The 26,513-nt window shown below is 38.3% G+C and overlaps 1 protein-coding gene and 1 long non-coding RNA gene across 7 annotated transcripts in view; one reads left to right on the top strand and one right to left on the bottom strand.

Annotated features, from left to right (window-relative positions):
- LOC128503499 (uncharacterized) overlaps nucleotides 1-26,513 on the bottom strand; it is a 289,541-nt gene that overhangs the window by 228,748 nt on the left and 34,280 nt on the right. The gene's annotated exons all lie outside the window — the stretch shown is intronic.
- ATP2B3 (ATPase plasma membrane Ca2+ transporting 3) overlaps nucleotides 1-26,513 on the top strand; it is an 82,442-nt gene that overhangs the window by 54,811 nt on the left and 1,118 nt on the right. For 4 of the 6 annotated variants that reach the window (XM_053473585.1, XM_053473583.1, XM_053473584.1 and 1 more), the window contains 13 exons: nucleotides 5,597-5,761; nucleotides 7,198-7,412; nucleotides 9,037-9,279; nucleotides 9,762-10,003; nucleotides 11,899-12,133; nucleotides 13,599-13,778; nucleotides 14,229-14,316; nucleotides 14,473-14,579; nucleotides 14,738-14,929; nucleotides 15,876-16,089; nucleotides 16,173-16,384; nucleotides 17,120-17,227; nucleotides 17,750-17,932. In XM_053473585.1, coding sequence (XP_053329560.1) covers nucleotides 5,597-5,761; nucleotides 7,198-7,412; nucleotides 9,037-9,279; nucleotides 9,762-10,003; nucleotides 11,899-12,133; nucleotides 13,599-13,778; nucleotides 14,229-14,316; nucleotides 14,473-14,579; nucleotides 14,738-14,929; nucleotides 15,876-16,089; nucleotides 16,173-16,384; nucleotides 17,120-17,227; nucleotides 17,750-17,932 — 2,384 coding nt within the window. Of the gene's footprint in view, nucleotides 1-5,596; nucleotides 5,762-7,197; nucleotides 7,413-9,036; nucleotides 9,280-9,761; nucleotides 10,004-11,898; nucleotides 12,134-13,598; nucleotides 13,779-14,228; nucleotides 14,317-14,472; nucleotides 14,580-14,737; nucleotides 14,930-15,875; nucleotides 16,090-16,172; nucleotides 16,385-17,119; nucleotides 17,228-17,749; nucleotides 17,933-20,360; nucleotides 20,515-26,513 lie in introns of all 6 variants that reach the window. The other 2 variants (XM_053473587.1, XM_053473588.1) reach the window with 1 other exon arrangement.

The following is a 26,513-nucleotide window of genomic DNA, read 5'->3' as shown; positions in this document are numbered from 1 at the left end:
AGCCCCCTTTGCCTCCTGTGTATCTCCTACATAGCTGGCACTCAAGGGGTTAAATATTTGTATGTTATAAAGAAACACACCATGTCACACAAAGTACTTTCTGATCACACGCCAGACAGGAAGTGTCCATGGAACAAACCACTTCAAGTGAAAGGGGGAGCTTTGCCCTAAAGCTCTCTGCCTCTATACGCCGAGTCATAGAGGGCCAACTGAGCCCCTTTTGCTTCCCATGTATCTCCTACATAGCTGGCACTCAAGGGGTTAAATATTTGTATGTTATAAAGAAACACACCATGTCACACAAAGTACTTTCTGATCACACGCCAGACAGGAAGTGTCCATGGAACAAACCACTTCAAGTGAAAGGGGGAGCTTTGTCCTAAAGCTCTCTGCCTCTATACGCCGAGTCATAGAGGGCCAACTGAGCCCCCTTTGTTTCCCATGTATCTCCTACATAGCTGGCACTCAAGGGGTTAAATATTTGTATGTTATAAAGAAACACACCATGTCACACAAAGTACTTTCTGATCACACGCCAGACAGGAAGTGTCCATGGAACAAACCACGTCAAGTGAGAGGGGGAGCTTTGCCCTAAAGCTCTCTGCCTCTATACGCCGAGTCATAGAGGGCCAACTGAGCCCCCTTTGTTTCCCATGTATCTCCTGCATAGCTGGCACTCAAGGGGTTAAATATTTGTATGTTATAAAGAAACACACCATGTCACACAAAGTACTTTCTGATCACACGCCAGACAGGAAGTGTCCATGGAACAAACCACTTCAAGTGAGAAGTGGAGCTTTGCCCTAAAGCTCTCTGCCTCTATACGCCGGGTCATAGAGGGCCAACTGTTCCCCATTTGCCTCCCATATATCTCCTACATAGCTAGCACTCAAGGGGTTAAATATTTGTATGTTATAAAGAAACACACCATGTCACACAAAGTACTTTCTGATCACACGCCAGACAGGAAGTGTCCATGGAACAAACCACGTCAAGTGAGAGGGGGAGCTTTGCCATAAAGTTCTCTGTCTCTATACGCCGGGTCATTGAAAGGCAATCGAGGGGAAAGGTATTGCTCTGGAAGGGCCCCTGTGGATGTCTGAACTCTGAACTTTAGCAATACTTTCTTTAGTCAAGAACACCATCCTAAGAATCATAATTCTAGAATATTATGTGTAGAACAAACACAGTTAAATCCTTCCAAAGCATGAGGTAAAAAATAACTTCATACAGGTACTATGATATATCAATAGATATGTTCTTATCTGTATGCTGTGCAAAAGTGTTAGGCAGGTAAGAAAAACCGGTTTCAAAAATAGACATGTTAGTAGTTTATTTTTGTGCATCAATTCTTCTAGGTACATCTGCACAAAGTCAGGGATTTTGTAGGCATGTACTGTAGTTAAGAAGACAAAATAGTGTTCAACGTGTGCTCCGTGTGAGAAAAGTGAATTGCATTCACTTAACTTGAAGCTAACATTGTTTTGCTTCCAGAAATTGACATGTGGTTACATGTAACAAAACAGAAACATAAAGTGTATACCGATAAATTGTATCAATTGTTAAAAGTATATATATTGCACTCAAAAGCACACTGAATTTTCAGGCTCGACAATATTATTTCTCCCAAAAGGTAAATGGCTGCTTTAGGACTTGACCTCAGAAACCAGGAAAAAAAGGAGAAATTTCCAAGGGGTTGTAAATTTTACAAACGTTTTTTTTGCAGCCCTTTACCTTGGAGGATAAATTATATTGTCGAGCCTGAAAATACAGTGTGTTTGTGAGTGCAATATATACTTTTAACAATTGATACAATTTATCGGTAAACACTATGAATATGTTTCTGTTTTGTTACATGAAACTACATGTCAATTTCTGGAACAAAAACAATGTTAGCTTCAAGTTAAGTTGTTTAAAATGCAATTCACTTTTCTCACACTGAGCGTACATTGAACACTATTTTGTCTATTTGTCACTTTTATTCTGTGTGTATTTTGGGGAATAACACATTTCTTTCATTGTGCTGCTAGTGTAATGAAGTTGGTGCTGGTTCACCGTACTTTTTGGTTTGTCTATGAACTGTTATTAGGTGTATGATTAAACTATTATGCCAAACAGGTGCTAATGATCATCAATTTAATAGGTAGGTTGAAACACAATCATTAACTAAAACAGAAACAGTTGGAGGAAAAAACTGGGTGAGGAACAGCCAACGTCACTAATAAGCTGAGGTTGCTGGAGACAGTTTAATGTAAAAAGTCATACGCTGTGGCAACGCTAAGCACGGCAACAAGACACAAGGTAGTCATACTGCATCAGCAAGGTCTCCCCCAGACTACATTTTCAAAGCCGACAGGAGTTTCCAGATGTTTTGAAGGACAAACAAACAGGCAATGTTAGGGACTGTAGATGCAGTGGTTGGCCAAGGAAACTTAGTGCAGCAGATGGAAGACACACCATGCTTACTTCTGATGTCCAGCAGTGCCATCAGCTCAACATTGGCAGAAAGCAGTGGGAACCTGGTATACCCATCTACTGTCTGAAGAAGTCTGGTCAGAAGTGACCTTAATAGGAGACTTGCGACCAAAAAGCCATACCTCTGACATGGAAACAAGGCCAAGAGACTTAACTAGTTACAAAAACACAGGTACTGGGGTGCAGAAAAATGGCAGCAGGCCGTCTGGACTGATATGTCAAAAATTGAAATATCTGGCTGTAGTAGAAGGCAGTTTCTTTACCAAAGGGCAGGAGAATGGTACAAGGATAAGTGTTTGCAGGCAACAGCGAAGCATGGTGGAGGTTCCTTTGAAGTTTGGGGGTACATTTCTCCAATGGAGTTGGAGATTTAGTCAGACTTAATGGTCTCCTCAATGCTGAGAAGTACAGGCAGATACTTATCCATCATGCAATACCATCAGGGAGGCATCTGATTGGACCCAAATTTATTCTGCAGCGTGACAACAACCCTAAACAAACTTATTAAGAACTATCTTCAGCGTAAAGAAGAACAAGGAGTCCTGGAAGTAATGGTATGGCTCCCACAGAGCTCTGATCCGAACATCATTAAGTTTGTATTGGGTCACATGAAGAGAGACAAGCAACTGAGGCGTCTAAATCCACAAAAGAACTGTGGTTAGTTCCCTGAGATGTTTGGAGCAACCTACCCGCCGAGTTCCTTAAAAAACTGTGTGCAAGTGTACCTAGAAGAATTGATGCTGTTTTGAAGACAAAGGGTGGTCATCCCAAATACTGATTTGATTTGGATTTTTTTCTGTTCACTCACTTTGCATTTTGTTAAATGATAAAAAGAAACCATTGGCATCTCTAATGTTGAAAGCTTTCTTACTTTACAGCATTTTTCCACAACTGCCTAAAACATTTGCACAGTACTGCAATATATATATATTATATATATTATAGGATTGATCGTTCAGGACTAAAAAAAAATGGAACCAAGTCTCTTTTTCAATTTCCTAAATGTTTATTTTGCGAACAATGGAATCCTCGCAGCATGGAGGCTCTCAACCAATCAGGCTGCTCGTTCTTCCCTGCCCACCTTACAAATGAGCAACGAGGCTCAACAGGGTGTGTACTGTTACAGTAATAAGGCATGACAGGGCTTCTATTGTGGAGGTGCATTTATACACCTCAGGTGTGTTGTTTTGGTAGAGGCCCGATGGCCGAATGGCTGCCACCACCTGGGAAGTATAATTGTATGACAACAATGCAGACTCTGTAGGGCAGAGCTGCTACTATAAAATGGATATGAGCAGTTGAAAATATTCATGCTTCTTGTCAGAACTCTGGCAATTACAGAAAAAATATATATTTGCAGAATATTAGAACAAGAGACCAATTCTTGGTGACGTCAAACCATGCTGTTTGACTAGAAGGCCATTGTATAGGGGGAGGTTGGCACTATGTTCACAAGAACATTTTTTAATGTCTTCTTCCACATATTTATTAAAAGTGGCCTTTACTGATACTGCGATTTGCTGGTACAGTCATTAAAGTCATTTCAGTCCACTGTATGGTGGCATAAATAAGATTATTGTGGTCAGCAATTTTTGCGCATGCACACGGGGAGGAGAAGGAGTCTCTTTATAACTTTTGGAACATTTATGCAAGCTAGAGAAGGAGCTGGGTGGCAGTGAGCATATCTTGTGTGCTTAGTGGCAATCAAAGGCGAACCAAGGAGCTCAGAATGAAAGGAAATGCAATGGGGGATTCTGTGAATCTATAAATTTGCAAGGGGAACAAAATGAAAATTCAAGGGGTACACTTAGCTAACATTTGATGGCTAGAGTGCGCTAATGTTAAGTGATGGGGACTAATCATAACTAGAAATTAGGTTATCTCAGTGCTCAATTGTAAACAACACCCAATATTTCAGTATTGGTACTTTCTTCCACATATATAAGGTGCAATTCATAACATTCTATCAAATGTGTCACATTCCATCACATACCTTTTCATACACAAACACACATCATATTCCCCACACAGAGGTTTATTTAGTTTAAAGAAGCCCATCATAAATCATTGAGTCCCTAATCAATCAGTGAGATGTATATCTCACATTTGATAAGAAACATTCATTCACATACACATTTCACAGTCCACCATATACAACAATTTGATAAGAAACATTCATTCACATACACATTTCACAGTCCACCATATACAACAATTTATTCTGCCACATGAACAAGTGCACATTTTATCACATGTTCCAGTCCCACTCCATTGTCTAAACAAAGAGCGTTCCAAGACACACGAACCATCACATTCTATCGCACATACACTGGCCTCATTCACATCAAATTCTATCACACATATACATCATATTCTATCACACATACACCCACCACATCACATACACATCCTGTTTTATCACACATACACCCACCACATTCCATCATATACACATCATATATTATCACACATACACCCACAACATTCCATACATTTACACCAATCACATTATGCATGTACAGTTCTGGACTTAGTACACCGTATTTGCCCATGGTTCTGACATTGGTTACAAGACCCTTGAGACCATGACATATAGAAAAAATTGATCTACTGAAGCACATGTTGCAAGGGGGAGGGGCTTAATAATAGCCCTACCTACTCCTGCCTCTGCCCCACCTATTTTCAAGCACCCCTGTATATCAAGAGGACACAGGTGGACTGGGTGTATTAGAAGACACATATATTTTACATATGAAAAACCTCTCCTATTAGAACCATACTTGTAAGGGATTCTGACCACAAGAGTTGGTTATATCTGTACTTGTATAAACAGTTACTTTAGTGTAGTATGTTTATAGCCATAGGGATGTGTGTGTTCTGTAAAGCTTGCTTTCATTAATAATAACAAAAACTGTGTTGTATGTCAGTCTGTCCATTTTTTCCTCTCCAGCATCCAAAAAATATATAGATAGTAGTAGTAGCACTTAAGGTTTTATGGCCAGAATAGGTAAAAAAAAAAAAAAAAAAAAAGAATCCTGGGAATTCAATTCCACCACTTCCTTCCGTCATTGATCGTCATTGCTGATCACTTTCATGATATTTCATTGTGATTCTTCTTTAGCTAAAAAGCAGGATGGAGCAGTTGCCATGGAAATGCAGCCACTGAAGAGCGCAGAAGGAGGTGAAATGGAGGAACGAGAAAAGAAGAAAACAAGCATCCCTAAAAAGGAGAAATCAGTATTACAAGGGAAGCTCACTAAACTGGCTGTGCAAATCGGAAAAGCAGGTACTTGGTTAGAAAACCATGAGAGGTTAGGTGGATCTAAGATTCATGAAGCTGGTCCTCAATTAAAAGAAATATTTAGACATATTGAGGCTTTATTTATGTAGTGGATGCAGGAACTCAACTACCATATTTGTCCTGGTGATTCTCCAGGATGGATTTTGGAGACAGGTCAGTTTTCCTCGATTGTACAATGACCAGCCGTGCATTGACTGATGAGTCTAAAGGCAGTATACAACACTGCATCTTCTCTCCGTAGCACTAATCACCTCGTTAGCCATGTCACCCAATTACTAATTCTTCGATTATTTTTGGAAGAAATAGTAAATAAAATAACCTCATAGAGAGCCCCATTACACATTAAAAAGGTGGACAGGTGTGGTCTAGAGTATAATCATTTTGCTCCATGATTGATGGACCTCGTATGGCTGAGAAGAGCCCATGCTGGCAGTAGGAAGAGAGTCTATTCTCAAACTTCTTCTGATTTTCCTTCCCTGTGCACTTTTAACTCACAATTAATATTTTCATACTAACAATTGAATTAATTTTGCTGTTGCAAAGAAAAGATTGCAATATATTTTGTCATTATTGATGTCTATAGACCAGTTTAGGTAGTCACCTGCTTGTTGAGCTTCCTGGACCCCTTTGGCTCCCATTAGAACTCAGCTGACTCAGTAGATGATCCAAACGAAGTTCTGCTGAACGTAGAAGCTCATTGTAGACTTAACACTTAATACAAAAGGGCCCAGTCTCCTAATGGATCCTTACAAGTTCAACTGATAAGTTGATAGTGATCAGATTTATATTACTTATTTATATTATATACCTGAAAGTCAGAGTAATGAAGCCAACATGGCCGTATTAATAAAGAAGAGTTATTGGGTAAAATGTGGGTCAATAACTGGGAATATTCCACATGTAGTGAGGTTCATTTTGGCCGTACAGCTTTACTGTTTCCTCCTTCAACCTAAATCACCCTCACTTAGTTTTTTTTAGCACTAGGGCCACTTTGTCCCAGTGTTTGCATGACCAAACACGATCCAGATGGATTCAGGCTGCTATGCTATTAGTGTTTTGATTTCCCACAATTATTTTAGTTTACATTAATTTACATTTTTAACTTGTTTTTCTTAAATTTTTAGTGCCGGAGGGGTGAGAAGCGCATTCCATGGTATTGCTTTTCATGTCTCATACCTCTGGCACAGACCAAGTTGACCCACAGTTTAGGGCTTGGACTTCTATCTACATTGAAATAGTTAGGTATAGAGGAGCCTGTTAACCGAAAGCTTGCAACAGAAATCAGTGCACTGTCGTATTCTGTCTCTCTTTCCCTCATTAACCTGACTTGTCCTTTCTGACTTATTCCACACCCATTCTTCCCTTCTTCTCCTGTCCTTTTTTCCCACCCTCTTAACGCACCCACCCCTACCCTTCACCAGGTCTGGTGATGTCGGCCATCACAGTAATCATCTTGGTGCTCTACTTTGTGATTGAAACCTTTGTGGTCGAGGGCAAAGTGTGGCTAGCGGAATGTACCCCTGTCTACGTTCAATACTTTGTCAAATTCTTCATCATTGGCGTCACTGTCCTAGTGGTAGCGGTGCCAGAGGGCCTTCCCCTAGCTGTTACCATCTCTCTAGCCTATTCTGTCAAGGTAAGCCATAGAAACTTTGGAAACTTCAATTTTAAACTCAAATGACTCCATGTGTTTCAAAAATAAATACACAAACAATGAACACGAAAAAAAGAAATATTAGACCCAAACCTTAAATTGAAATATTGGATAATTCTCCTGGATGATCAAAATGTAATCAAGATGGGTTTTGGTATGAGTAGCCGAAATGTTGTTTTTTTTGCTCCTGGAAAGTGTGGAGAGTTCATGTTTATCACGCTATTTATGGTTAATATTCTGGGGAAATTTTAATATGACTAGGATTAGGCTGCCTAATTCTGCTTTCTACAAACGAGTAGTAGATAGAGCTGTTTTTGCGTTAAGAGGATGTATTCTAGAAGTGAAGTAATATTCTCCATTCTAACAAAAAAAATGAAACAAAAAATATGTTTTTCAAAACTTTTTACACTCTGGGTCACTTTTATACGTGGTAGAATGTATAATCTGATCTAAAAAAAATACTTTCATTACACTAAAAATGGCACTTACATATCTGATTGTATGCTGTTTTACTTTATGAAAGTTTTGCCCAAAACCTGGGGGCAAGTAGATTTTCTGGGCACTTTTACTTACCACGCAAGGCCCTGTTAGCCATAACTAATGATAATGAGCTAAAGAAAAGTTCTCTGTGTTGTTTTGTGGTGAATGGTCCTTTTGCGCTTGGCTAGGAATATGTTGCTAGTAACTTGTAAGATGAAGCTTGAGGTGGTCAGTTGCAATTTTGTTTGTTGGGAGTTCTGAAAAACCGGGAATTTGGTTTGGGGAAAATGCTAAAGACAAATATGTTTGTGGGTTGCTTACCTTTCTAGCACTTAGGTAAAATCTGAAGACTTAAATTTTAAAGGTTTTGAGGATTGTAGAATGTTTTAAGTTATCTTCTACTTATGTTCGAATTGTACTGTTTAGGCCACCGCATGTAAACAATGCCTGTGTTGTGTGCATTTTGAACAGGACTGGCTGCTACATAGGCAGAACATGACATAAAGTCACAACACTGTGTAATATTTTGGAATATGATGTCATAACTGAACCAAGTAACATCATTTCCTTATTCTTCCCAGAATCTGTCAGTTTCTTAGCTCTCTCCAAAACTCTTATTTTTATTGTCACCGCCATATTTTACCGTGTTGGGGTATGATTTAATAAAATAATTTAAATACCAAACTATATACAGCTGTGTCAACTGCTTCTGGTTTTTATTTACTGGTAGTTTGTAATGAAAAAAGCCCAACACTAAACTCACATTGATTATCCTTAATGCACTGATATAGCAATTTCACTTCTCTCGGGTACGCAAAGGATTCAGGGACATTAAAGACAAATTGAGTGGCACCAATACTTTCCTAGGTAGACTGTGATACGAGTCCGCTTCTGTCGTCTTCTAAACTTCTACACTTTCAGCTCTAGCAAACTATCATTTGTAGAGTAACTTGAGCTAACAAAGTCTTTATATAAAATATAAATAAAGTTTTTTTTGTTAGGCTAACACAACAAATACCTGGCTAAAAGACAAGCGATACAGTTTGGACGAGTGATGTGAGACATGAGCAATGCTTTTGCATTATTGTAATTTATGATTTATGTTCTTTTATTTCTTGCTCAACAGAAAATGATGAAGGACAACAATCTAGTTCGGCATTTGGATGCTTGTGAGACGATGGGCAACGCCACCGCCATCTGCTCAGACAAGACGGGGACTCTCACTACTAACCGGATGACAGTTGTCCAGTCGTACATTGGGGATGTTCATTATAAAGCTAGGCCTGACCCCAGCAGCCTCAATCCCAAAGCCTTGGACCTGCTTGTCAATGCTATTGCCATTAACTGTGCCTACACCACTAAGATACTAGTGAGTTTAGCCCACACTTGATCATATTTAGTGTTTACACGATAGCCCCTGGTTCTGTAGAACGTTGGAGAAATACATGTCTAATACTTCTGTTGTTTACTCTGCCTATTTGTATCCCCCTCTCTCCCGATCTTACGGCTTTTTTTGTATCCCATTCTTTCCCCAACTAACCAGCACTCTAGATGTATCCTCAACCCTGATCTAAGACCTCACCTTTAGCTTTCCATCTTGCCCCGATCTCTCCCCGGTTCCCTGACATTTACTCTTCTTTCCATCTTGACTTTCTCTCCACTCTTCTGCTATGATATCTTTGATTGAGTCTATTGTTTCCTTTTTCCTCTTTGGACCCAACACGCCATCTTGCTTGTCTTGCTACCCTCTTCTAGGGACGAACCTTGCCAGCCCTCAATGTAATTGCACCCATGAAAACGTTTATGAATTTGAATTCTAATCTGTGACATTGCGTTTCTTGATCCATTAAGCCTCCAGAGAAAGACGGAGCTCTTCCCCAACAAGTAGGCAATAAAACTGAGTGCGCCCTGCTTGGCTTTGTTCTGGATATGCAACGGGACTACCAGCTGGTGCGAGACCAGATTCCAGAGGAGACGCTCTACAAAGTATACACCTTCAATTCTGTTCGTAAGTCCATGAGCACCATAGTTTGCCTACCCAATGGAGGATATAGACTGTACAGCAAAGGAGCTTCAGAAATCATACTAAAAAAGTAAGTGTGTGTAAAACAGGAAAAATATATATTTTTATGCATGAATGATATAAAACAAGGTTTTCCTGATTACAGAAAAAAACTGAAAATAAGAGTTTTCTGAACTTGTAGTAGAAGAATCTTCTTTAAGGAAAATGATTTTATTTAGCAGATTATATATTACATTAACGTAAATACATTAACGTCTGAGCTCTAGTCTTTATCAGAGGGGAAGCATATTCAGGTGACTTGGTTTGTTAGCAGATTAATCTAAAGAAGGGTATAATTAAAAAAGTTTTTGTACATTTTTTAATTATATTGACATTTTAAGTAATGCCTTATTTTAACACCATGGGCAGAGCATAACGACATTATAAAATGCAAATGTAATCTATTCATACTGTCCATTTGGTCACCACAGGGTGAAAGGCTAATCCAGCCTGCCCTGTCACAAAAGGAGATTACTTTCGGAAGAGTCACAGCAAGCTTGGCCAGTTCAACCTTCCTCTTCATGGAAGGATATTTAACGTTAGAGTGTGGGAATTTCATCCAACGTTAAACAGCCTAAGCTTTCACATAAGCATGTGTTATATATATATATAACAAACATATATATAACATATATATATATATATATATATATATATATATATATATAAATAACAAAACATGAAAGCGATCCCAGGCTAGTCTTCAGAGAACACCAACATTCCTGAATTTATGATTAAGTTGATGGTAATTCTTAAATAAAAAGAAAACAGATGTTGGTCCTATGGTATCTTAATCCAAATCATGATCGCTTTTTTTAAAATTGAGTTTATTGATTACATAGCAAAGGAATTATTGGTCTTCCTATAATCATGATGTTGTTGCATATCATTTTTAATCTGTATTAATTCCCATCAGTAAAGAGGGTCTGGAAAACAAGCGTTGTTTATGCTCTGGAATTTCTAGTGCTTAGTAAGTCTCTCCCTTGTTTTTCTAAGGAGATTTTTAAGAATCTTCTGCATGTGCTATCTGGCAATTAAAGTAAGAACGCTGTTTCAGCTTCACAGATTGGACAGCGGGGAATCACAGACCTGCCAAAGGATTAGCACAGTATCTGTCACATACCATATGTTACAAGCATCCGCTTTTTGAAAAACAAAGTTATTTTTTTTTTGTACAGTGCTCTAATTTTACTTGATTCTTTTTTGCTTATTTAAAGGGACACAAATGTAAAATGAGTTGCAACTGCCTACTGTCTTATTGCGTATGTCATTATTTAACCCCTTAACGTCCATTGACGGATCAGGCACGTCACGCCAAAACGGTCAGGTGGCAACCTAAGACGTGCCTGGCACGTCGATAAAGTAAACAGGCTTCGATCGCTTTCTTCGCTTATACGGTGTGGCTGTAATGCCTCAAATGGTATCTGAAGAAAGCCCTTCTTGTCTTGAAAAAAACAACATATAACTTGCGTGGGTACCCTAAATGAGTGAGGAGAAAATTACATCTAAACACAAGCACCGCAAAAGTGTTAAAACAGCCACAGTCCCAAAGGGTACAAAAAGTAAAAAAAAAACAGCCTGGTCCTTAAGGGGTTAAGGCCATGCTTATGCTTTTAGCCTGTGAACTTCCTTTTAAATTCACATGAATTTTATATGTACATTATTCATGTACAAGCGCTGCCTAATTTGTTGGCACTTAATAATTCAGTAAAAGGTAATAATGTAGTAGATTAGTAAATCATAGCTTTTTACACCAACAACCAGTTGTAGATGATTTGAAGAAAAAAAAATGGATGTCTAGTTTTATTTATAATGTATTTACTACAACATAAATTACTATTAAACAAATGGCTTGCTCTGAGATATTAGAACAATCATTCCTTAAGTATTGAATTAACAGTTGGGTCTTTCTTTATCTTTTGTCAGATGTTCAAACATCTTAAATGAAAACGGTGATCTCCGGACTTTTCGACCACGTGATAGAGAAGAAATGGTCAAAAAGGTCATTGAGCCCATGGCCTGTGACGGGCTACGTACCATCTGCATTGCCTATCGGGATTTTCCTGGCGTGCCAGAGCCAGAATGGGACAATGAAAATGTGATAGTAACCGACCTGACTTGTATCACTGTTGTAGGAATTGAGGATCCCGTAAGGCCCGAGGTTTGTGTATTTTCTATTTTTGTATTTGCCGGGGAGGATATGAGGTCTGAGCTGAGCATTTAAATAAAAAAATCCAGAACACTTGCATGGCCAACTGATAGATCAGACATATATGGGGCCATTGCAAACCCGGACCTAGGAAAACGCAATGCTAAATTTAGTGGTGTATCTTGGTTGGGGTCTAGCCTAGGCCTGACCCAAGGCAGTGTTCTGGATGTCTGTCACCATTTACCAAGTGGCTGGCACTTTCTCTCCTGAGCATCAAAATATGACATCATATCATGACTCTCTGCTTCAGTGCGGCATATGCCAGAATAGACAACATGCTAAATGCATTGGTGCTTCTTCTTGCTAGAAACAGCAGCTCAACATAGGGGAGATCAATGTGTGGTCAACTAGGGGGACGTCAGAGTTGCTCAGTGAAACAGTGAAATTCATTGTTTATTCTAGATTAATTATTTAGTCCTACAGCAATTCTCAACTTTTGAGTGAATGATCTAATGAAATATGGTTTGCACCAGATGTCATCTACAATACAATGTCTCTAAATCCATATCTTGTATCATGTATGGAGAGCTGGAATTCTTGCTGCCCATCATAGAGATGAGCTGCCATGTTCAATGAGGTATAGGGCACTCTTTCTAAGGACTTTAAGACCTCCAGCTCTACAGAAGCAGAAAATATTTACCACTAAAGTAAAGCACCAAGAACCAGTTGCACGTTTACAGTGGGCAGGGGAGTTTGGTCCACCCCGGGTGGCAATCATCAGAGGGGGTTCCACACTGGCAGACAGGGTCTGTCCAAAATTGTTCACAATAGGCCAGTGTGAGCAGCAAAACAAGGCTGTGGGTGAAGTAAGGGGATGAGTGAGGGAATGAGAGAGAGAGTAAGGGATGGAGAATGCACGATTGTGGGTGAGCATGTGATGTGTATGTGTGTGTGTGAATATGAATGTGAATGTTTAATTGTGTGTGAGCATGGATGTATATGTGTGTGAGCATGGATGTGTACATGTAAATGTATGTGAGCAAGAGTGTGTGAGAGGGAGTATGTGTTAACATGAGTGTGTGTGTTAGTGAGTATGTCGTGTGCATGCATGTTGGCCTGATTGTGTAAGTCTGTGCAAGTGTTAGAGTGTGTGCACAGCTGTCTGTTTCTTTCAAAAAGAAACAAAACTGTATATAAAACTTCATATATTTTACATTCCTTCTCCTGATTTTTCTTATTTATTTTATTTTTATTTTATTAATTTTTTACCTCATTTATGGCCCTAGTTGTACCCCCGGGGCCATATCACTGCCCTCTGTCACTGAATGTTTGAAAGGGAAGACGACATGGAATATACACAACAAAAAAACAGTATAAAAGCTAAAACTGCTAATATGGAAGTGGCTGTAAATTGTAAAACAACTCTTTTCTGCTTAGCGAGTAACATGCTAGTGCTTAAAACGGGCTTTTTGCATAGGTCCCCGAAGCTATCCGTAAATGTCAGCGCGCAGGAATAACAGTACGAATGGTGACTGGAGATAACATCAACACAGCACGTGCCATAGCAGCCAAGTGCGGCATTATCCAGCCTGGGGAGGACTTCTTGTGCTTGGAAGGAAAAGAGTTCAACCGGCGCATAAGGAATGAAAAGGGAGAGGTTTGTTCAACAAGTGGAAGCTCTGCAAATATCTTTTGTTATTAGAACAATGGAGAAGCGAGTGAACCCATACAGTAAACATTTTAAGAGACAAAGAAGGAACTATGTAGTATACTTCGAGCAGTCATCTTGTTTATAACCATTCCTTGAGTACCGATATTGCAAGCTGGAAACCAAAAATATATACTTTTTTGCAATAATTGTATCTAGTTATTTATAAACAGAGATCTTAGTGATCGGCCAGTGTTTAAATAAGTTAATGAAATATGGCCAAAATCCTCAAAAAAATAAGGCTCCACCCTTTTATCTTGTATTCTTAAATACTGGAAAGCTTTGCAGGGCAGGTATAAGATCCCTGTGTTTTAGAGAATTGAGCAGATGGATTTGGGTGGAGAATTGGTCAGAACGCTCTTGTGTACTGTATTTGGATATGTTGTTTGCTTTCCTTAGATAGAACAGGAACGTCTGGATAAAATCTGGCCAAAACTAAGGGTCCTGGCTCGATCATCACCTACTGATAAACACACGCTAGTAAAAGGTAAATATAGTAACTTAAAAGTCACTGCAGCCTGCAACTGAATTTATGGGACATAATGAAATATCCCTCATACAAACGATATCTCTCAGTAATGTATTCATTTTGTTTCATGCCATCCATGTCACCTCTGAGTGTATTTCTTATACTTGTTTCTAGGAATAATTGACAGCACAATTGGAGAACAGCGCCAGGTCGTGGCAGTGACCGGCGATGGCACCAACGATGGTCCTGCTCTTAAAAAAGCAGATGTTGGTTTTGCGATGGTAATTGATTAGACATTCTGAGTTCCTATAAGGGAGTCACATCAGGGGGCGGAAGAGGGGCCGAGGGATTTGGGTCCCAAAGAGGGACTGCCCTAACTTAACAAGCGTGTGTGGCAAGTATGGACTGCGTGTCTCACTATTTTCTACCTGCCGTTTAGGGTTTGGCAGGTACTGACGTAGCCAAGGAAGCCTCCGATATCATCTTAACAGACGATAACTTCTCCAGCATAGTGAAGGCCGTTATGTGGGGGCGCAACGTATACGACAGCATTTCCAAGTTCCTCCAGTTCCAGCTGACAGTTAACGTGGTTGCAGTGATTGTGGCGTTTACTGGAGCCTGTATTACTCAGGTCAGTATGTTTGGTGATAGTCATGCGTATCTGCCAAGCGGCTGGTACACAGGTACCAATACAGACCTCACCTGCAATACTTCAGCCTTGTGTTTAGCCCTGATCCTTTTTACGGTACCTGGGGCTAGCCACTCTCCCTGGCAAGACTACTCTTGCCTCCCCAACCTAGGTCTCCATCCAGGGTAGCAGCATCATGTAATTGCTGTAAGAGTGCTACTCTAGGGGCTTTCTTGGTGATACTGCTCTGTAATTACTGCTCTGTAATCTCTCCTCCATCGATTTCTAAAACCAAAAAAAAAGATTTTCTTCCATAACTGATAACAGGTAGGAGTTCTGTAAAATAAATATGATTTATTAAATCTGCAAATTATTTGTGAAATGCACTTTAGGTGTTTACATGTAATCTGCTGTTTGTCCATCCATTGGTAGGTATCATTAAAAAAAATAGCATTTTTAGAAAATACTTGAGGTCAAGAGATAACCCAAATTTTGCTCAGGTTTTACCGTTCACTTAGGTCTTCTTATGGTACTTTTGGTAAAGCCATCAGGCTCCCTTTAGGTTCACCAACACTAACAAGTGCAGATAACGGGGACAACATGATGTCCTTTTGCTGGTATCTGGCCAAGCGGAAGTCCCCCCCTGTTAAATATGTGTCACAGCCCCACCTACTGGTAATATCAGATTCTGCATCCATGAATAAAATGCAATAAAAAAATATTATGCAAGGTAACATTGTTATACCAGTGTATGTAAAAAAAAAAACATAGTTTTGCAACTTTTTTATTTCCAGTTTTACTCCAGGATTTTCTTTCCAGGATTACTATCTTGTAATATCACCTTTATAGCTCATTGATCCTTTCTCTGTTTCTCCTAGTGGCCTGGGTGGCCTATTTTTTTATTTTTTGGGAATTTTTTTTAACTGTTCCAATTTCTATTCTTTTCTAGGACTCTCCGTTAAAAGCGGTCCAGATGCTTTGGGTAAATCTTATCATGGACACATTTGCTTCACTGGCTCTGGCAACAGAACCCCCAACAGAATCCCTGCTTTTGCGTAAACCGTACGGGAGGAATAAGCCTCTCATATCTCGTACCATGATGAAGAACATATTAGGCCACGCTGTCTACCAACTCATCATTATTTTTACTCTGCTTTTTGTTGGTACGTATTAGTAATTTTTTTATTATTTTTTTCCAGTTTTTTTTTTACTTTAAATATTAAAAATGTCTCCTCTTGGTTTCCAGGTGAAATCATTTTTGACATTGACAGTGGCAGAAACGCCCCACTTCACTCTCCTCCTTCTGAGCATTACACCATCATTTTCAACACCTTTGTCATGATGCAATTATTCAATGAAATAAATGCCCGTAAAATCCACGGAGAAAGAAATGTTTTTGATGGTATTTTCTCAAATCCAATTTTCTGTAGCATTGTGCTGGGGACTTTTGCAGTCCAGGTAAGTTTGATTTCAAGCAGGTCTTTCTAATTTCAGTACTACCAAAGACAAACATATACAATTGTAATTTGAACTGTAAGAAGTAGCTGGATTTGAAGGCAGCAATGTTAACATGTGTTACATTTAGTTATATTGATGGAGGGCCACTGATTTTTCAGGGTACCCAAGAGGTCCAAACTCCATTAAATGCAAAAGAGCAGTTAGTATACCCATAGGGTATGCAGGACATATTAAATTATTATATAGAGCTCAAATAAACTAAGACAGGGGCCAAAGCAAAGTTCCCAAGGGCCACACCTAAATATTGTATGGTATCTAGCACAACTTTCCACTAGGGACACTGTATCACAGCTGAGAGTATCTGTATTTTAAGTGGTGCCACAACTGGACTTAAGTCTGGCTCAGCCCGTACCACTCCCATATTAAAATCTATACTACTCTTCCGCGTAGTTGGTGAACGTTGAGACTTTTATTTTCTGGACTTCAATATTTCCTTTTTTTAAGGCGACTATTATAATCTAAGGAGTTTGGTCCCGAATTCATATACGAGGAAACATTAACATTCATCTTTGACCGTTGATCAAAAATTGTATATGAGTTAAAATCGACCTCCACAAAATGATTATTAGAATAGTTTTTATTAATTGTACTCATTTATATAACCCCCCCAAATATTTTTTGGGAAAATGTGTACCTCCTAATCTTTTTCAGCAGCTGCACTTTCTTTTTTTACAGGTCTTGATCGTCCAGTTCGGAGGGAAGCCCTTCAGCTGCTCTCCTTTAAACACCCAACAGTGGCTTTGGTGTCTCTTTGTAGGAGTGGGTGAACTTGTTTGGGGACAGGTGAAACTTTTATGCTGTATAATTTCATTATTTCTGTTTGCCGTCGTAGTTTATGTTATGTAGCTGGTATCCGCTCCAACCCGTTTAATACATTTTAATACATATGCTTCCTGGTGAGTGTTGACTTTGTTGGAAGAAATGCTCTAAGTTTATGGGCTCCATTTTTCCTCTTTCACACACGTGGTGATAATTATCGTGCTAAATCCTAGAATTAGCACTAAATGAATTATGCATCCAGTTTGCCTCTCAAGACTGTCAGGACTACTCTAGAACACCCCCAAACAACAAAATATTTACAGTTTCATCGAGTAGCTCAGCAAACCTCAGGAGATCATCTCTGGAGACGCTCGCCAAAGTTGACCACCTGAAGAGGTCCTTATACGATGTCAAATTCTAAATCGCAGAAACGTTCTTCCTGTAGGAGTATTTGCAAATACTGCATGACTTTTATACTTTTTGCTCACCTATAGTTACAAATAGTAGTAGAAGCTTCAACATTTGATGTTTTTTTCCCCCATGTAGGTTATAGCCACCATTCCAACAAGCCAACTGAAATGTCTGAAGGAGGCAGGGCATGGGCCAGGAAAAGACGAGATTACCGATGAAGAAATGGCCGAGGATGAGGAAGAAATTGATCATGCTGAAAGAGAACTTAGACGTGGTCAGATCCTTTGGTTCCGTGGTCTAAACAGAATACAAACTCAGGTACACAATACCTAAAACCTTTTTCTAGATTTTCTGAATGCTAGCTAAGTGGAACAGTTTATTCAGATTAAACATACTAATGTTCTTAACCAAATACAAATGAACATATGTTTGCATGCTTTATTAATCACAATGTTTTGTTCTAATAACTTTTTCTACCAGATGGATCAACACAAGGAGAAATGATCAGACACAAATACTCCTTTCCCTTTCTACCCTGTTTAGAGGGAATCTATCATGTGTTTTTTTTTCTTTATTTAAATGTTCTAATGATACTGAAGGTTTGTTTTAGTCTTATTAATAATTATTATTAATAATATTATTAATAATTAATAATTGTTTCCTGTTTAATGGAAAATATCTTAGTTGTGTCAGTGGCATCACAGCAAAGTGTAAGGGCAGGTTAAGATAGGAGCTTAATTAAGAAAAGCAATATCCAGAAAAGCGGGTATCTATTTCCAAGAATAGTGGAATTAAAAACAGAACTTTACCCTACTCTGAAAATGTTGATAACAACTATATTGTATTGTAAAACTGCCAACCACAAAGCCTGATTGTATGACGTTCGATGATAGATTCCCTTTAACTTATCAAAAGCATTTTACCAAAGAGACTTGCCAAAAAAAAAAGAAAAGAAAAAAACAAAGTAAACGTATTGTATCAGTATAAGTGAAAGTTGGTACTGGATGTTAACCCATTAACTGCTATTGGTGTTCAGTACATTATCCCAAGAAGCCCCTATTGGGCACTGACCAACTGGCCATTTGCTTAGTGTGCCTGATGGCTAGTCTGGGCCCAGCATCTACCCAGGACCCGGAATGGTCTTTTGAAAAACTCCCGGAGGGCTAGTGCCAGATACCCCCCTCCCCCGATGTGTAAGAGCCTAGTTCTATGCTAGTGCAGATTCTTGCTCATTGTGCTCATCCAGTGAACATCAAACTGCAATTTTCCATCTGTTTTACTTTAGTAGTAGTTAGGTAAACCATATCAAGTTAGGTTCCAGCAAGATGTTTAATGTAGAGGTCTGAGTCTCTGAATGATACCCAGGCTTTCCTGGGGTCCCCATAGGTTAGCAAACACCTACACAAATATGTTGTTGATCGTGACAACCCACCTTAAGAAGACACATGACTACCTTATGACATTCGAAGCCCAGGGTCCCGTGAGCTGTATAAAAAGGCTGTAACAGTAGAACAAATGTCCCCTATGGACGAGGTCTTGCCAAGATAGACACCCTTATGGCCCAAACACAAAAACAGATAGTCTCTTAAACAAAAACACGATGGTTTACTTGGGAAAAGGGTATTCACCAGTCTTAAGAAAGGCAGATGCTGTTTTTTGTACATTACTACACCTTTTTTGGCAACACAAATAAATCTGTGTGCTACCCATTCGCAAAGTACACCCTTTCATAATACAGTCTCAACCCAAAGTAGTCTAAATATATTCTGCTAGTAGAGAGGAGCATCACAGCCTGGCAGCCATCGTAGAGGAAGATCTCACTCAATGCCAAGTAATTCTGGCCTGGATGCAGAGAATGGGAATGGTAACAGGAAATTAACAGAAGAAAACATGGAATGAGAGATATAAAAACATGATACATCAGCTATAAAACATTATAGGCGTTTATTGAGAATGGGACAGACCTTAATAATACCATATAAATGGATAGTTGGACTGGGGTAGGAAGATAAAGAAAATGATAGAGAAAACAGAGACACAAACAGGTGGGAGCATGCCCAGAACAAGGGTGGGCAGCTGCCAATTCTGGATCCATGTGGGCCATGGCCATTTGTAATGCATGGCAAAATGGGCAGCTTCCCCATGCCTGGGTTTACTTTAGTGGCCCACAGCAGCTGTCCTATGGACCCCTCACACCAAATGCCACGCAATTACTTTCCTAACGCACGCACAAGAAGGAAGGAATCAGTGTGGGTAATGGGATGCAGCAGGGACCCACTGCGGCAGTTTACGCCACATAATTATTAAAGATAGCTGTGTCCGGCTCACTTTCCTTAGGTTTTAGCTTTTATAAAGTTAACTAGCAAAGCCTCAGAGAAGAGAGAGGTATGCAGAAGGTTAGAGGGATAAGAAGCAAGGGACATTAAACCAGGAAGCAGAGACTGAGCTAAAAGAGTGATGGAGAGACTTGGTAAGCATAAGAAAAGTAAACAAACTGTAGAAGTACATGTTCCTGTCACCTTAAGTATCTAACTGTGTTCAGAGACATCATCAGTGATTCACACCACCTCTATCCATAAACTGGTGAGCCCGAGTCATTTGTAGCCTTCCAGCTTTCAAAATGTTGGCATGGAATTTAGGGTTAATGGTGTTTTCTTGAACTTTTATTTCCCAACCACCTGCTCCTAGACAAGAATTTTTCCAATGAAAGAAAAAAAAAAACATGATCTCATTTTTTCTCCCACAGATGGAGGTAGTGAGTACCTTCAAGAGAAGCGGTTCATTTCAGGGTGCCGTGCGTCGGCGTTCCTCGGTCCTCAGCCAACTCCATGATGTAACAAACATTTCTACTCCCACTCACGTAATTCTCTCAGCTGCCAATGCCACCAGCTCTGCTGGGAGTGAGTCCGATTTCCTTACTGCTCATCAGTAGTTACATTTTTAAACACACCTTTTATAAGAGTTATTTTGTCTTTTTTTGTTTTGTTTTGCAGTTTTGCATTTATCCGCTCACCGTGACTTATTATTTCTTTGATTTATTGCTTTGTCTGGTCTTTTTTCAGTCAAGATAGTATATATTTTTTTTTCCAAAGCCATATTCTCCTTGTTATGAATAATTTTGGTGTGCATATAGTGCTGTGCTGCAATTTGGCTTTTTTAAACGACTTGCTTTGTCCGCCAAAATGGCTGCTGCTACCGTGGCATATTTTTTTATGATTTTAATTGCTCATGTTAGAGAATCACTTCAGCATCTTTTAGATTTTATTTAGTTCACTCAGCATCAGCTTAAAACCTGTAGTAGACATTATATACATCCATGCAACAGCAACCTAATGTAAAAGAGCAGTCGAGTAAAATCTAGAAGATCTACCTAAAATATTGTAGATTCATTTGGAACGGAAGAAGTCAGGAGTGCTGTTTGCTGTCTCTTTATGACGGGGGCCGACTGGTGATGTTGAGGTGGCCCTGCCACTTTAAGGACAGCAGCCGCCTGACGACATCGGTGGAGCTAGCTAGACAAGTAACAATCGATCTGCTGCTAGAGTGTCTGGTTCTGTCGGCCACCACCATTTGCCTGGTATGCCAGATGGCCAGTGCCGACCTGCTTTATGGTCATCTTGGAGCCTGTCCAAGACAGAAAACAGCCTGCTGCTTGGAAGGTACAGGCTGTTTTCCAAAAATTAAAAAGGGTAAAAAAATATCTTCTTCTAAGAAATAAGGGTGTGTTGTCGTTCACCTTTAGAGGATATTTAAGGTTGCAGTACCAGATACTGATTTTCTTTCTGTTTTGACAGTTTATTTAGAAGCCGTAGAGGAAACAAAGGCTGATAATGTGCTGCGTAGATTCGGACACACGTCAGAAGAAGACTAAGTGATTTCGACTAGTGGAAAAAATCTTCCCAGACAGGATCCCTTAAAAAAAAAAATATATATATATGTATATCAAAATACCCATTAGGAAAATATTAATCATTCTGCCAGCTCAATCAGCAGCCAGCACTTTAGGTGAACGTTACTGTAATGATGTATTCACGTGCCAGACCAATCATTAATACAGCCAATGTGCTCGGACAAATGTGGTCACCACATCTGCGGCCAAAGTGTCTCTTTGATGTGTTCCTTCAACCAGTTAACATGTTAAAAAGACGATCATACGTACTTGCACGGAGGCTTAGCTAGGGGCTTAAGGCTTACATTTAAAAAAAATATCAATTAGAATTTGTTTTAAAGTAGGTTATTTATGGATCTTTTACTGCTTCCTTAAAATCCTGTTTTTAGAAGTAACATAGGAAAAAAACTTCTCAGAAAACAAAAATTGAAAATGATTCTTTTTATCATGCGCACGCTATCTGCACCCATATTCTTTTACGTAACGATAATACTGTTGTTCTGCAAAGGATAAATTAATTACTTCGTTTAATTTGTGAAAATATTACTGTAATTTAAAACAAAATGCAGTCGAGAATATGGCAACAATCTTTTTTGGTGATTAAAAAAAAACCCCAAACAATAAAAAAAAAAAAAAACCTAGAAAAAGTAAACCTTCGAGTATGGGCCCAATGTAAAATCTGATATATATATATAAGCATCTACTTAATTATCTTTTAATTTCTAGCTTGGAATCCATTTCTCCTGCAGCGATCACCAGAGAGATGCTCATTGACAACATTTTTTTCCCATCAGGATTCTTTAAGAAGCTATTTTACACTTGGAGTGCTCGCGGTTGATGTATCATTTCAGGCTTTTTGTAACAACTACTTATTAACGTAAGGTGGACACAACATGGGCTAGACCTTGTAGATTGTCACCTAGGGCTTCCAGGCATCCAAGTATACTCTCCAACATAAACGTGTGTAACGTGATTTAAAAAAAATATAAATAAATAATATTAACCCTCAATATATGAGAATCAAGACTTCCTACAGAAAATATTGTTCTAGTTCTATAAAGAATACAGGTAATTGGGATCTATTCAGTAAAAGGAAAGCTGGTAGGAGATCTTGCAGGAGGAGTTTGGTCTCAAGGCCTTCACTCCATAATGCATTATGAAGGCCAATCCCAATAAGCTGCAAGGAAAGCTTTGTTGGTCCTGTAGAATGTACAGCTGAATCAGGGAGACTTCTCAAAAGTCTCCTTGCTTGTTAAAGCATGCATCATGCAGGGTGAGTTCATCCTTTGTAATCGGAGGAACCTGTGCGTGTTGGGTCTTCATAATGAAAAGTGAAGAGTGTCAACTCTCCCTTTAGTGAATAGACCCCTAGTTTACTACAGCTTACGTCTAAATGGAACGTTTGCAATGCTTTTAAATGCATTCATTTCACTATACATTATGAATAGCCAATCCCAGTGTGCCTGGGCTGCAGGATGATTTCAGGCGGCCCTGTCTTATGCTTAGTTCATTCAGTGGGGTTTTTTCCAGTCTTCCCAGCCACTTCGTCCAGCCATCATCGTTCATTTTGCCAACTCAGCCCTTCTTGCTGTACAAGTCTACCAGGGTTGGCCCTTCACAATAAGTGAAGCTAGTGAGTTGAAACCAAAGCTCTTCAGCCAAACTTTCCCTTTAGTAAACAGACGCTTTTATTGTGTTCTTTAACGTTGTCATTGAGAGCCGCTTCATAAGCCACAAAAATAGCGTGCCTAACAATGGGCACAATACAGATAAATACTATAGCTTAGAAACTAGAGCTTTTACTCCACTAAAGTGGCACACAAACAGCAAGATAGAGGCGAAACCGTTCTTAACCTTTAACAACACTTTAAAGAACGCACAGGAGAAATCCTTTTTCTCAAAAATGATCTATATGTATTCTGCGCCTAGACCTTTCCTGTTCCTTAGGATGCGAAACAAGCAGCTCCACGATAGAAGTGCGATTTCATATCCTGTAAATACGATTCATAATAAGTTGAGCAAAAAGATCAAACAAAAAAAAAAAAGCCTGAAATGAAATCTTGACAAAGAGCTCCCCGGAAACCTCTGTACATTTCATCTTCAATTTTTACTGCACAAAACAAGCTTTTCCTCCTTCAGAATTTCAGTGGTCCTAAGGATGAAAATCGCTGATGAGACTCAACTCTACATTAGATGGAGTTTAATCTACAAGAAATGTTTTTTTTTTTCTTCTATAACTTTATACATATATATATATATTTGTTTTGTGCCACTCTATTTTCATCATTGTGTTCATTTTATTCTTTATACATATTTGCCCTTTTGCTGTCATCAAGACATTTTACATTCATAGACGGTATCAACCCTAAATACTTAAAAATAAAAACAAAAAAATACCTCCATATATCCTTACTTAGGTCTATAAAAATAAAAGGCTAGAACAAGCTCCTGGAGTACTTACATTATACATATAGTATGGGCCCAAGCAACCTTCCAGTGCCTCCACATCCAAAAAATGAAACTAAAAATTTCAGAAATAGGTGTAAATAAATAGCGGACGGATGGCAAAAATGGCCAGTAGCTCATGTGCCTTCTGTGGAATTTGGTCCCGCCAGTGATTAATACAGAGCATCACTAAAGAGGTCGAGAATAGCGTGACTATATTTATTATCAAATGCCCTTGATGTTGTTAAGTCAATGGAACTATTTCATAAAGAATATTTAAGAAGAGGGGAAATACTACAAATTATACGTAGGCTTAAAGTTTTTTCCACCAAGAAAGGTAAAACATTATGAAGAAAGAGAATAAAATCAAAATATTCCCTCTGGATTTAAAGACATACATTCACAAAACAAAAGCTATGCCTGTAGCTCTCCTTGTTCACCCCGTTTTTGGCAGATACAGGTGTGTGTCATTATGCGTTTCATTGCCTTTCCTCCCTGACCCCTTGACCTTGTCTCATCCATTTCTTCCCACCCTGAGGCATGGAGGAACACATTCATCCCAGCATGCTACGATGCTTTTATTTTTCAATGAAACAAAGCTAGTCCCTTTAATACAGCAATGATGGGCTTTAATACTCGAATGTTTACTGTGGCAATAATGCATGGTTACAAATTTGAGCTCCGCGTCCAGGCAGTAAAGGCTGTGTCACCGTGTGGGCCGAATCGCCTCCTCTCGTTGCGTTTTTCAAATCACGCTAAACACAGTCATGATGGGATAGCTTGACTTTTTTTTTTGTTTTTTGTTTTTTTTATTCTTCCTATTCCTTTGGGTCTCAAGTACAGCATGTCTGCATTTCCATCATACCGAAAAAGCTTGATTTTTGTAAAATTATTTCATTATTTTGAGTTATCCATTAGCTTTTCGTGTTGTATACGGTGTTTGTGGAGATTTTTTTTTTTCTATAGCATGTTTAATGTTTGATGCGGTGATACCCACGCCTGCTTTTCTCAAAATCAACAGTGCCTTTCCAAATATAATGGACTCTTTTCTCCATTGCTAAATAAATCCAACACAGCAAACATCTTTGAACCCTGCTGTCACTCTAAAAAAGCTAAAAATAAACTATAAGAATTTGCTAGAACTCGGCCCACAAAACGTACGCTTAATGTGAACGATGGGTTTGCTGTGTAGAAGGACTTTACAATGGAAAAAGGGTGCAAAAAGAACAATATTGCACATTTATAAGAGAAAAACAAACAACTTTTGGTTTTATGAGAAATATGAAAAAAGCACAAAAAAAACATTTTTTGGAAAAAAAGTACAAATAATTATTTTAATTGTGATTCTTAATATTAGCACAGGTTTAAGTACCTAATCTCATAAAAAAAACAATACATTTCTTAATATACAACAGATATCAGCTGAAGTTAATAAGGTAACGTAATATATTCAGCTACAAACTTTATTCTAATAGACATGCAAACTTGTTTTAACAATCATATTGATAAACAAAAATATTGAAATATATATACTAAGTTGTGCTTTTTTCATTTTTCTACTAGCGATTGACATTTCACAGCTTCTCCATTCTTGTCCACCGTCACATGTAGTGAATGTATGTTTTCTGAAGCAGTTTCATGGGAAAGCATTGCTCTCCCGTTCTAGCATTCTGTATGTGTCACATCGATCTTCTATTTATTTCGTACATATCTAATTATACATTTCTACATATGTGTCTAGAGCGGTGTGTGTCTTATATTTAACACCCACCCTTTGTTTTATTTTTGTAATAGAACCATTTTAACTCATTATTTATGTTTCTATGTCAGATCACAATAATGTATGTAATGCTCATCCCAAAACAATCAGAAATAAATAAAAAAAAGCATATTTTACAATACAATAATTTTTATGACACACAATCACATGTCTATACTTTAAACATATTTTTATTAAAATAATTTATTATAGAATTAAAGGCAAAAATATTACAATATAAAGAAGAACAATTTAGATTAAAAAGGGGTTATGAAGAATATTTAGATATTATATACATGAACATAAAAAGAACAGTTAGGTCATGGTACAAATAAGTGAAAAAATACAAAATGAATTGCCAGTGAAACTGTATTTAATTTTTTTAAGTGAATATTAAATATTTAATGTTTTAAAGTATTTAAAATTTTAATTTTCATTTCATTTTTTAACGTAAATGTTAACACAGCAGATTGTGAAACTTTTTCATTAATTTAAAGTGCTTTTTTTTCAAGTCAAATTTAGCAATAAAGTAAATTATTATTTGAAAACATTTGTTTTATTTTTAACTACTAGATTCAAGTTTAAATTTATTTATAATTTAATAATAGTTTTACCATTGTGCACTAAAATGACAAAAAACTATACCCAATATAATAACAGATAACTTATATATAATTTTATGGAACCCAAAACAAACTGTAAATGTAAATGTTTTTGAACCATTATTTATTTGTGCTTTTGGGTGAACAAGTACATACAATTTATGTGAACTGAAGAAAATGTGAATTTTAGTCTGGAAAAATAAT

This window comes from Spea bombifrons, chromosome 8 (genome assembly GCF_027358695.1).
Source record: "Spea bombifrons isolate aSpeBom1 chromosome 8, aSpeBom1.2.pri, whole genome shotgun sequence".
Classification (NCBI taxonomy): Eukaryota; Metazoa; Chordata; class Amphibia; order Anura; family Pelobatidae; genus Spea; species Spea bombifrons.
The sequence above is the reverse complement of the archived record's forward strand: the minus strand, read 5'-3'. Positions and strand labels throughout refer to the sequence as shown.